At 43.2% G+C, this 13218-nt stretch overlaps 1 protein-coding gene across 1 annotated transcript in view; it reads left to right on the top strand.

The window, feature by feature from the left end:
- Positions 1-1448: 1448 nt before the first annotated feature.
- Positions 1449-13218, top strand: part of MEMO1 (mediator of cell motility 1) — a gene marked incomplete at its 3' end in the record, with an annotated part of 108635 nt that continues 96865 nt past the window's right edge. Inside the window, 2 exon segments of the mRNA NM_001076395.1 lie at positions 1449-1475; positions 2175-2252. Of these exon segments, the coding sequence (NP_001069863.1) occupies positions 2192-2252 (61 nt within the window).

Raw genomic sequence — 13218 nt, 5'->3', positions numbered from 1 at the left:
ACTATTTCCTTTTCTTGAAATTTACAATGAAGTGTTTACAATTTCATCAGTTATCATGAGTTTTGTCACTTCAGAAAGAGTACCAGGGAATCGGCTTCAGCCCTCCTTTTTCTCTTATCCCTAGATTGACTACTTGGTACGTGTACCCCACCCTCCAATATTTGGGCAGGTTAGTGGTGAAGTGAGAGGGTTAAAAATTGAATACAGATCTATATAGAATGGAAGTTTTTTTCTTTTTCTTTTTGCAGCTTAAAAAGAGTGTATAAAAAGGTGTGAAAGTCAGAAATGTTCCAATAATTGACCAGGACTGGGATCTCAAGCAAGATCCACGGACCTTAAAGTTGAATAGGTGAGAATACAAAATGTAGTACCTAAAGAAAAAAAAAGAAATTCTATGACTATGACACTAGGGAAACTTGAAAATTAAGCACAGTCGTTTGCTTTGGCCTCTACCACGGATCTGTTTAGTGTGAATTTCAGATATAACAATGTTATAGTTTTAATTCCAAGTCTTTCATTGAAGGCATGCCATTTGCTCTTACTCTCTTCCTAGTTTCGGAATGGTCTACTCCATAACATTTTCTTGAAGGTCCAAGATATTCTACTTTACTGTGATTATTATATAATTTTAATGTAATTCTTTGTTTCTGACACTTGCGGTGGGATTTAAAAGATAACTGAAGGTTGGAAATAATGTTTGGGGGGTTAGTCGCTAAGTCGTGTCCGGCTTTTGCAACCCCATGGACTGTATGTAGCCTGCCAGGCTCCTCTGTCCATGGGATTCTCCAGGCAAGATTACTCGAGTGGGTTGCCATTTCCTTTTATCAGGGGATCTTCCCAACCCAGGAATCGAACCCATGTCTATTTGTACTGCAGGCAAAGTCTTTACCAACTGAGCTATAGGGAAACCGATGTACTAGGCTTTCAATAACACCTCTAGTATTGTTATGACCATTTTATAGATCAGAATAACTGAGGCTAGGTATGTCACACTGTCCCCCAGGTACAGAGTTAAGATATGCACTTACATAAACATAAATCGAAACAAGACAACTTTACAGTATGAAGCCACAATTAGGTAGTAAGGGTGGCCCTGTGAAGCAAAAACAGCATTTGCCGCACCACAGGCACACCTGCTTCTACAAATGAACTTTCCAACGTGGCGACAGAGTTGCGTGCCTAGGAGTGAGATCTTGGGGGTAAGCACCCACTAAGGGTTCCTGCGTATGGTGGGGAAGACAGGGGACTTTCCACGTGGAAAGCTGCACCGAAAAGCCCTCGGTGCTCCTGGTTTAAGGAAGTTGGTTGGGGGAGGGGGCTTGCCCTGCGGCTGCGTCCTGCTCCCCGCGCCCTCCTCCTCCCCGCCTCTGCTGCCGCTAAACCCCGGAGAGCGGAGCGTGCACGGTGAGATTCCTCGGCGGGCCTGGCAGCGGCTGCTGGGCATGCTCAGTGGGCAGGACCCGTTAGAGTGGCGAGTAAGGAAGCGTTGGCTCTTCTCGAGGCTGCCTTCCCCGGTTCAGGCCCCGGCCCTGGGCTTTTGTGTGCGCAGAGCCGCTGCCGCCGCTGCTTCCTCGCGGGGCCACCCGACCCCAGATGCCGTCTGGCCTGTCCGGTGTCCGCCGTTAACCTCGCCGCGCAGCCGGAGGAGGAGCGGGGCGGGGCGGGGCCGGCGGGCCGGCAGCCGGGCGGGCAGGAGGGCCCGGCCGGGGGTGGGGGTGGGGGTGGGTGCGGGGAGTCCCGCTGGGGGTGGGGGGAGGGGGCGGGCGTGGAGTCACGGGGGTGGGGTCACTGGCGGTGGCTCGGGGAGGCCGACCGGGAAGGGAGGGGGCTGTGGGGGCGGCTCGGAGGCACCAGCCCCGGCTGGGGAGCAGCGGTGACTCCGGTGGCCGGGGCCACGGCTTTCCGAGCTTCGGTGTGAGGCCGCCGCGGGCCCCGTTTTCCGGCGGCCGCCCGAGTTTGTGGTGATTGTTGCCGCCGCCGCCACCGCCCCGGCTGCCATCTCCTCCTCCTCCCGGGCCGCCGCCTCCTCCTCTTCCTCCTCCTCCTGGGCCGGGCCGATCCCCTCCCCGCTGCCGCCTCCTCCTGGGCTGGGCCCGCGGTGTCTCGTCCCCTCGCGGAGCCGCTCCTGCCGCCGCTGCCGCCGCCGCCTCCTCATTCATCCTCGTGCACCATAGGCGGCACAGGCACCAAGATGTCCAACCGAGTGGTCTGCCGGGAAGCCAGTCACGCCGGGAGCTGGTACACAGCCTCAGGTAGGGCCCCAGGCCGGCCGGCCCGCCCGCCGCTGCCGCCGCCTGGCCCGGCGCCCGGCCGGCCGAGGTCGGCGGCCCGGCCCCGCGCGGCGGCGGGAGGGACGAGGGCGCGGACGGTCGCCCGCCGCGAACCGCGTGGGGAGGGAGCGGGCCGGAGGCCGGCCTCGCCGCCTCCCCCACCCGGGCGGCATCGTGCCGGGCAGCCCCGGGCCGGCCACCCTCACGCTCTGCCCGGAGTTGGATGAGAGAGAGAGTTGCCTCCTCGGCAGCCTGCGCCTTCCCTCGGGACCCGGCTTGGGCAAAGAATGTGCTCCGACCGAGCCTCCTCGTCGCCTCCTCCAGCTCCCGGGAAGCGGGTGGCCGGCCGCAGCCACCCTGGGGAGGACTGTTCACCCGGCGCCCGAGTCCCGCTTCCTCCGCGCGACCCTCCGGCCGCGGGAGGGACGCGCCTTCCTCCTCTCCCCTTCCCTCCCCTCCCGTCTCCTCTCCTCTCCTGCCCGAAGGGCGCCCGCGGGACCCGGGGAGTTCTCAGCCTCCCGGGTGCACCCGGGCTCTGCTCGCCCGCCTCCTGCCAGGCAGCCTTCGCCCTCTCCACCCCCCGCCCCCCCGACAGTTGAGAACTGGAGGCCGCATTCCCCCCTCACCTCTTCAGGTGCTCTGCTGTCTTGAGAGGAGTGAAGGGTAGTACTTTTTCACTTGTCAGACCGGAGGCAAGATCTGGGCTTGGGAGATCTGGGAGAGGAGGCCCTTTTCTGGGATTCGCAGCTCAGCCCGTTGGGGGTAGGGTAGGAGTACTGTTAAGCAGGGGCATGGGGTGGCCTCCCAGCTCTTTTGTCAGTGTTTTCATTGTTACTGTCATTCACGAAAGGGGCAGCTGGAGATGGCATCAGCACTTTTCCTGAGCGGCCTCTCAAGCCTCAACACCGAGCAGGTGCTGGAAATAATGAACGCGGTGGGTCAGGTTTTGAGTGAATTTAATCTTCTGTCGACACTGTCCAAAAACATTTTAGAGCTCTTTATGTAAGACAGTGTAGGGACTTTCCCTTTAATAAAGCTCTGGTTGGAACGACTGTTTGGGGGGATTACTTTCTGGAGTCACATTTCTGTTAAGTGACAAAGTTCCACTGTGATTCCTGAATTTTCAGTCATTTGGTATTGGCTTATCAATAACTAGACCCAACTCTTTAATGTGAGTCAGATCATGTTTTACTTTGCAAATGGATGGGTTGGACAGTGACATGGTTTGTGAGAAGACAAAGCTTTGCAAGATAATTCATTTCTCTGAGGTTGCTAAGCTCTCTCATTAAATGCATGCACTTTACTGACTCACTGAAGATTTCCTGTGTTAAGAAGACACAAAGGATTTGCAGGCCTAACAGGTAGCTATAGTTTTGCATTAAGCAGATGACTTTTCATGGTTACAGTGGCTTCCCTCATGGTCCCAAAGTACTTCATAAATATTTCATCAGGTCTCACAACCTAGAATGTTAGCTCAGCTTTTCTTGTTCAGTTTATGCAGATGTGCCCAAGATTCTGTACAGACCAGTGGCAGAACAGGAATGGGAGACACTGGTTCCTGGGTTTGTCTTCCAGTCAATGCACTATTACTATTAAATTTATCAATGAATAATAGTCTTTTCAGGGTTGTAAGTCACTAGACATTTTTTCTTCAGTGTGTTCTGAAGCGTTACAGAGTCTCAGTTTTCACTTTCATGACCATCTTTTGGTTAATTTGTCTTCTATACCTTTCAAAAGTGTTTTAAACTTCTTTTGTAGTTTGCATTGAACTGTGGGCAAATGATTCCGGAGCAATTTTTATAGGTTCTTGAACATTCTTTTCATAGTAAAATGAGGCATAGTTCACACTTCAGACTTGAAAAGACTTCTTCAGTAATCTTCTCAATGTTAAGAATTCTTTAGCTCAAGACATTGTGTTTTTAAAACTATCAATAGTGAACTAAAATGGACAACTTAAAATTTTTTTTTAACTATATTCTTATTTCTCTAAATTCTGAATGAAGTCAGTGTCATTTTGGTAATGTGAGTTGTCCTGGAGAAGTTTATTGTTAAAAAAAAATTCAGACCACGTGTGGCTTGTGTGTGTGTGTGTGTGTGTGTGTGTGTGTGTGTGTGTGTGACTTAAGTAATAATTAAGGGTGAATTTAAAGCAATTTAGTTTTAAAAGCTGATTTCATGTTTTAAAAATGAGTAAAAAGATATGTAAGTAAATTTTGATTTAATCTAGTGACCCTAGACCCCAGTGTACCTAGATTGGTAACATTGACCATTGGAAAAATTTTACTTGTGTTATTGTTGTTCCCTTAAACTAACCCTAAAAACATATAATAGGAGACATATGCTGTTGGATTGTCATTCTGTAGTTGCTACAGCATTTAAATGATTGTGTCTGTAAAATTGAAGTGTTCAATTACTGATAAAAGAGAGAAATAAAATATGCTTCATTTATATAGCTAGTTCAGAAAAAAAAAGTGTGTGCATACATATATGTTTTATAACACACATCTTCATCTAGCTATATGCTAGATCCCTTGATAGAAGTATCAAGTATTCCCTGCCTTCCAGGAAGATAATTTGAAGTAAGTAGTAACTCAGGACAGCAAGTAAATATCAGATAAATTGAAGCAGTGCTTCTAGGTGCTAGGAGGAGGGTGGAATCACTTCAAAAGATTTGAATTATGCTTCGAAGGAAGGGTATTTGCGTAGCTTTGGAAAGGGGAAAGTACATTGGGGAACACCACAAAGATACAGAGGCGGGTGAGTATAAGTAGGTCAGTATAATAAGAATGGAAGGTTCTCAAAAGGGTGTGGTTCAAGGACCTGGTTGAAGCTAGGGTGTAGATGCCTTCGCATTCATAGGGATTTGACTTATGCAGTGGGCAGTCAGGACCAGTGCAGAAGTTTCTGAGTGGGGCACTGATACACAAGAAACATTTTAGGAAAATTAATCTCACAGGACGGTTAATCCTCACTTCTTTACGGGTGCACAGCAGGGATCAGCAAAGTGAACTCACATTGCCTGCGGTCCAAATCCAGCCTGACCTTTTTTTTTTTTTGTTAAGTCCACTAGTGAAGTATAGTTTTTCATTTTTTTTTTTTTTTTGGTTTTAATTTTATTTTATTTTTAAACTTTACATAATTGTATTAGTTTTGCCAAACATCAAAATGAATCCACCACAGGTATACATGTGTTCCCCATCCTGAACCCAAACCAAGCCACTGTATGTGGCTTGTAAAGCCTAAAGTTTTTACTATTTCTTGGCCTACAGAAAAAAATCGTTGACACATAGTGTACGTTAGTGGTTCCCAATGTGACTTCTAGACCAGCAGCATAATGACTGTACTCTGTCTTTGTTTCTGGGTGTGTTGTATCTTTCATTTCATTGTTTCAGGCTCTTATCTTCTATCTGGACAGTTATAACTCTCTCCTAACTGCAGTTCTTTCTGCCAGCTTGATTCCTCTTAAGTCTGTGCTCTGCATTGCTCCCTGGATAATCTCTCTGACCACATAATTTCTTTGCATAAACCTCACTGGCCCATCTTGCCTGTTGGATAAGTCCTTTCATGACTTGGCATCTTTCTATCTCTTGCCACTTCCCCCAGTCCCATCCTAGTTCTCCCTTTTACTACTCTTAAGCAATGTCTAACAGCTGTTCATTGTTTCTTTAAATACACTATGCTGTTTCTTATCACCGTGTTTTTATTCAAGCTGTTTCCTCTGTTGGAATGCACTTCGCCAGGATAACTTCTAATGTTTTAAGGATTCAGGTGTTAACACCTCCTAGAAGCCTCCCTTGATGCCTTTCCTCCCACTGTCTGTTGTTGATGTTCCTTTGTGTTCCCATAATATCCTGTGTGTATCTCTATACATTTACCTGGTTACCCATGTGTGTGGTCTTTTATAAGAGTATGAACTAGAAGCCAGGGATCATTTGCTACTAATTTTTTTTATACCTTAAGTTCTCAACACTGGTTTTGTATAACTTAGTAGATATGCAGTAAGTATTTGAACAAGTGAACGTTAAAGTACTTGGCATATAGGAGATTCGGACAAAGATACTGATGTCTGAATCCATAAGAGCATTGGGCGTCATATAGGACCATTGCTAGTTAAGTCTCTGAGCATGCTGTAGGTGAAGAATCCTGGTAGAAAAGGATTAGAAATCTTCATTCACTAGTTGGGGGGACTGTATTTAATATAAGTTTTTAAAGAAATATGACATACATAGAGAAAAGTGTACAGCTAGTTGAAGTTTCACAAAATAGGGATATTATTGTAAGTAGCAGCCAGCTCAGCAAATGTCAGTACTGGAATTCTCAACTTCACTGTATTCCTTGTATTCTAACACCATAGTTAAGTTTTGTCTGTTTTTGAACTCTGTATAAAAGGAATCATGTAGTATATCTTGTTTGACCTTCTTTTGCTCAACATTATGTTTGAGATTAATTCATGTTTTACTGTGGTTTGTTTATTATTGTATTCTATTCTAATGTTTGGGGGGTTAGTCGCTAAGTTGTGTCCGACTCTTGCAACCCCCTGGACTGTAGCCTGCCAGGCTCCTCGTCCATGGGATTCTCCAGGCAAGATTACTGGAGTGGGTTGCCATTTCCTTCTCCAGGGGATCTTCCCAACCCAGAAATTGAACCCAGGTCTCGTGCACTGCAGGCAAAGTCTTTACCGACTGAACTATAAGCTGAGCACCGAAGAATTGATGCTTTTGAACTGTGGTGTTGGAGAAGACTCTTGAGAGTCCCTTGGACTGCAAGGAGGTCCAACCAGTCTATTCTAAAGGTGATCAGTCCTGGGTGTTCATTGGAAGGACTGATGCTAAAGCTGAAACTCCAATACTTTGGCCACCTCATGCGAAGAGTTGACTCATTGGAAAAGACTCTGATGCTGGGAGGGATTGGGGGCAGGAGGAGAAGGGGACGGCAGAGGATGAGATGGCTGGATGGCATCACCGACTCGATGGACATGAGTTTGGGTAGACTCTGGAAGTTGGTGATGGACAGGGAGGCCTGGCGTGCTGCGATTAATGGGGTCACAAAGAGTCGGACACGACTGAGCGACTGAACTAAACTGATTCTATTCTATGACTAAACCACAGTTTTTCCATTCTACTGTTGATGGAAATTTATTTACAGTTTTGCCGCTTTGAAAATTTTTGTACTCTTATTTCCTGATGAACACATATATGCATTTTTGTTGGGTATGTACCTTAAGTGGAATTATTAGGTCATAGTTATGGCTATGATATATTCATTTTTAGTAGATTTTGCTGAAGTTCTGCCAAGTGGTTTCATAAACTTATACTCCCTCCAGCAGTGTGTGAGACAGTTCCAGTTGTTCCACATCTTTGCCAACACTTGGTATTGTCAGTCTTTTTATTTTTGGTTATTTCTGGGAGGGTGTGTAGTGACATTGATTGTAGTTTTTATTTTCCTGATTTCCAATTTCGTTGAAATTGAGCATCTTTTTTTATTAACCATTTGAACTTCTGCTTTTGTGAAATGTCTGTTAAGTCTTTTGCCCTTTTTCTACTAGAGTATTTACTTTTTCCATATTGATGTAGTTCTTTATGTATTTTGGATATAGTCTTTTTAGATAGGAGTATTGCAGATATCTTCTGCTCTGTAGCTTTTTCAGGATCTTGGTGTCTTGGTGACTCAAAAGTTCTTCATTTTAAAGAAGTCTGGTTAACAATTGGTTAGTGTTGTTTTGTTTCCATTTATGAAATCTCTACCTACCTTAGTGTCATGAGATTAACTTTCCTATGTTTTCTTTTAAAAGCTTTCTTTTCACCTTTCATAGTAGGATTAGTAATTCATTTGCTTGATAGTTGTATCTATATGGTTTTGGTAGGTTACATAGATTTATTTTGAAATGTACATATAGAAAAATTATAAATGAGTGTGCAAAATGGGTGGTACACTTTGATGAATATCCAGAAATATAACATACTCTGTAACTATCCCCAGCTCAAGAAATAGAACATTTTCAACATCTCTGAGGGATGTATTACATTTTAATGTTTTCTGAGATTGGTATATTTTATATCTTAAGTGTGTATATAATGTGGGAGTATTTCCCCCCCTGGAAATTTGTTGTTATAGCTTATAATCACTCGTGTCATAGAAGTAAGGAAATATATCAGAGTCTAATGATTTCATAAAGCATTCTTGAAATGTTTGTTTGATATATCTTAATAGCAGTTTGCTTTTTTAAGTTCTAATTCTTTCTGTCGTATTTCATGAATATATTTAATAGAATTATATTGGTTCTATCGTTGGAAAACCACAACCTTTTTTTATTGCTTGTATCTTGAGTTCTAGAGTGTCAAAATATATCTTGGTGTGTGAGGAACACACATTCTTTGAAGAGAAAATACTATATAGTATTTAGTTTTGGAATGAACTTTTTAGATTATTAATATGGTTTTTCTGTATGATGGTCTTTCTTTGTGCTTCCTCTTATAATTTTATCTTGGAGAAAGACGAGAAAGCACACGTTCCTTAGGTAGACTGCTGAGAGCATTGCTTAATTGCCTCCCTCTCACTTTCTCGCTTGTCCTTTCACGTGCGGTTTCCAAGTCAGAAATCTCCCTCACCTCCGTAGTGTAGTTTATGTTATCTACTTTTGGGGTTTTGTCCATTTTGAAGAAAATCAAGACACCAAACAAAGATGTCATTTGTTAAATGTGTTCTGTAGTTGCATTTACATATATGTGTATGTAACCTCTAATCTTCAAAAGGCTGCTACAAGTTTGGTATTATCTGCATTTATGGATGTGGAAACCATGACTCAGAGAGTTTGAGCAACTTGTTTAAGTTGTTTAAGGTGTAGTAAGTAAGTGGAAGAGCCAGTCTGACTCTGAAACTAGGGGTGAGGAAGTATGCTTTCCCAAACACTGAGATTCTGTTCCAGTCAGGTTTTTTCCATACTACAATATTTGTATTTAACTGGCACTTATGTTTCATTTATGGTTTGTAAAGCATTGTCTCATTCATTTTTTATTTTCACAATAATCTTATGATTAGGTGTAGGACAGGTAGGCTGGGCAGGTCTTTGCTATTTTATTCATGAGAAACTAAGACTTGAAGGAGACTAAGTTGCCTGAGTCATCTACTGTTAAGTGGTAGAGCTAGAATTTGAACCTAGGACTTGTAGCTGAAGCCTAGTATTCTTTCTAATTATAGTAATGCCAGAGTAAGTAAGAAGTTGAGCTATTTGGAATCAGTAAGCACCTCTATAATTGTCAGGTAAATATATTATAAAATAATAAAACATGATTAAAAACATTTATGAAATATTGAGTATTATTGATATGGTATAAAAACTGATGGAAGCATTGGTAGAATTTAATTAATCAAGGATTAATCAAATCTAGCTTTGAATTTGGGCCTAACAAAACTTGACACTTCTGTACAGGCTTCATTTAATATATTTGTCAGTATTGGACAGACTCAGTTCCGTCTGAAAGGTACTACTCTAGGGACAGGTGCATAGAAGATGAAACAGACAGAATCGTTATAGAGTTTATATTCTAGTTGGAGACAGGCTATAAATAAGGTAAGTAAAACATAAAGTACGTTAGATAGAGGAAAGTGCTTTGGAGAGTTACAAAGCAAATAAAGCAGAGCTGACACATGAGGATGTTAAGGAATGGGAGGAATTTTAAATGGCAAGGAAAGGGTTGACTTCACTGGACCTACATTTGAGTGAAGAAGTAGGTGAAAGAACAAGGCTTGCATTCTATATAATTTCAGGTCAGGGGTACAGCAAGTTCAAAGGTACTGTGGCTAGAGCAGGCCTGGAGTATTTGAGGAATGCAAGAAGGTCATTGCAACTAGAATGAAGTGACATGAGGTGGTTTGATATGAAGTTAAGAGGAAAATAAAATAGCTGGGGCAGAGGCACAAAGGTGTTGTGGTCAGACGACATTAGGTCTGGAAGGCAGTGTGAGGACTTGAGTGAGATGACCATTGGAAAGTTCTGACAGGATCGAATTTAGACTTACTTGAACAGCTTGACTGCTATGTTAGCAGTAGACTAGAGTTGGGTGTGGTGAAAGCAGTGGCAAGGGCTGCACCAACAGTTAAGAGGAAAGTAGCACTCCATCTTACAGATGGTGATGGATTGAGTAATAGCTGTGAAGGTGAATAAGAAGTGGTTGATTATTGGATATATTTTGATGGTAGAGTCTAAAGCATTTGCTAACATACTCAAAGTTAGATATGAGAGGCAGAGAAGAGTCATGGATAGCTCTAAGTTTTATCCCTGAGATTGCAATAATGGAGTTGCTGTTATCTGAGATAAGGAAGAGAAACAGGTTTGGAGGGGGAAGGTAAGAAGCTTAATTTTGGTCTATTAAGTTTGAGATGTTTGCTTTATAGTTAAGTGAATATGTGAGTCTGGAGTTTAGGGGAGATGCCTAGGGTGGAGATATAAGGTTGGGAATTATCATCATGTTGGGTGGCTTAGCAGTAAAGAATTCGCCTACTAATGCAGGAGATGGCGGGAACATGGGTTCAGTCCCTGGGTTGAGAAGATCCTGTTGAGGAGGAAATGGCAACCCACTCTAGTATTCTTGCCTGGAAAGTTTCATAGACAGAGGAGTCTGGCCGGCTACAGTCCATGGGGTTGCAAAGAGTTGAGCACGACTGAGCATGTGAGCATGCATGCAGATAATATATTTGAAGCCAAGTGTCTGGATGAGATCACTGTAGGAATCAAAGTGGCCAGAAAAAAAGAGGTTTGTGAGTGAGCCTTAGAACACTTCGCACTTGAAGAGGTTGGGGAGGTGAGGGTTATCATGTAAGTAAGATAGATGAAGCTTCTGGTGAGGAGAAGATGTGCTGGAAGCCAAGTAGGGAAAGTGCTTTAAGGCATCTCAACACAATTTATATAGTTTTTTTCTTAGATAAGCACATTTAATGTGGTTTAAGCGACTCTGGTCTTAGCCATCTCTTACCCTGCTCCCAGAGCTTCCTAACTGGTTGCCTAGTTCCCATTCTATTCTTTACACAACAGCCTGAGAGATCTTTTAAAAATGTAAGTAAGATAATATTCTTTTCTAAAAATCCTATCATATTAATATTTAAAATCATACTTAAAAATCCTTGCCAAGGCTTAGAAGGTTTTACATGCTTTGACCTCTGCTCAGCTTTCTCATTTTATCTCATATTGCTTGTTGTTTACCTTATGCTATTCCAGCCATTCAGGCCCCCTTCTTGTTCCCCAAATATGTCAAGCTTATACCTGCCTTAGGACTTTTGCATATACTTTATGACGTCTTCATGTATGGATGTGAAAGCTGGACAGTAAAAAAGGCTGAGCGCGGAAGAATTGATGCCTTCAAACTGTGGTGCTGGAGAAGATTCTTGCGAGTCCCTTGGACTGCAAGGAGATCAAATCAGTCATCCCTAAAGGAAATCATCCCTGAATATTCATTAGAAGGACTGATGCTGAAGCTGAAACTCCAATACTCTGGCCACCTGACGTGAAGAGCCGACTCATTGGAAAAGACCCTGGTGCTGGGAAAGATTGAGGGCAGGAAGAGAAGGGGACGACAGAGGATGAGATGGTTGGATGGCATTACCCACTCTATGGACACGAGTTTGAGCAAATTCCAGGAAATAGTGAGGGACAGGGAAACCTGGCAAGCAGCAGTCCATGGGGCTGCAAAGAGTCGGACACGACTGAGCTGCTGAACAGCAAGGTTGTTAACTAACAAAGTAGTTAACAACAAAGTGTTAACTAATCCTGGCTTGGTAGTCAAGGAAAGGGTGTTATTTATTGACTCTCTTATTAGTCACAGTTAAGAGGAGACTTAGGGGGAGACATTGAAAATGAATGGAATAGGTTTTCCCAAAGTGTTCTGGGAAACAGTGGTCCTTGGAGATGCCTTTGCAGAAAGGGTTTATGGTCAGATAAGTTTAGGAAATGATGCATCTGTTTTTCTCCCTTGGGCTCAGACATCTAACAATGGACTTGTTTTATGGCTCATTACATGGTCTGTCTTGGTGAGTGTTCTGTGTTTGTTTGAAAATAATGTATGTTTTCTGTAGATGTGGGGTAGAATGCGCTCTAAATATTAATTAGGTTAGGTTGGGTTGTTGTATTTAAATCTTCTAACATTCCTATTGATTTTCCTTTTTTGTCTGTCCATTCCTGAGAGGAATATTAAAATTCCAACTGTAATTCTGGATTTGTCTATTTTTTTTTTTTTTTTTTAATTTTGTTGATTTGTTGTTTCAAGTTTTTTGAATCTCTGTTTTTTGATACACCTGTTAGGAGTTACACTTTCTTGGTGAATTGAGCATCACAGTATCTGTTCCTTTCTGTCTGGTAATATTTCTTACTTTGAGTTGTTCCTTGTTTTGTATTAATGAAGCCAATCCAGCTTCCTTGTGGTTAATATTTACATGGTATATGCTTTTCCATGTGTGTCAAGGGTCACCAAGACCACCTTTAGGTTTGATGATTCGTTAGAAGGATCAAAACTGTTATACTTACAGATGGGGTTTATTACAGAGAAAGAATACAGATTAAAATGAGGAAGTGTACATATAGTGGAGTCCAGGAGGAACCAGGTGTGAGAGTCCAGTTGTCCTCTCAGTGATGCGTGACAGCAAGCATGAAATATCGCCAACCAGGGAAGCTCAGCCGGGCCTTGGTACCCAGGTTTTTATTGAGGGTCAGTCTGTAGGCATGGGGCACTTTTGTGACTAGCTACTCAGTCTCCAGCCTCCTGTGTCCTGCAGAGGTCATATGATACAATGTGGCCCAGGTTAGCAGGAGAACAAAAATAGGAGTTCACAGTAAGTCACATTGTTGGCATAAACTATCTGGCAAGGCCCCAAGTGTACAAAGACACTTAAAAAAATTGTGGTAGAATATATGTAACAAAATTTACTATTTTACCAATTTCTAAGTGTATACTTTTCT

Source organism: Bos taurus, chromosome 11 (assembly GCF_002263795.3).
Source record: "Bos taurus isolate L1 Dominette 01449 registration number 42190680 breed Hereford chromosome 11, ARS-UCD2.0, whole genome shotgun sequence".
Taxonomy (NCBI): Eukaryota; Metazoa; Chordata; class Mammalia; order Artiodactyla; family Bovidae; genus Bos; species Bos taurus.
This window is presented reverse-complemented; position numbering and strand designations above follow the sequence as displayed.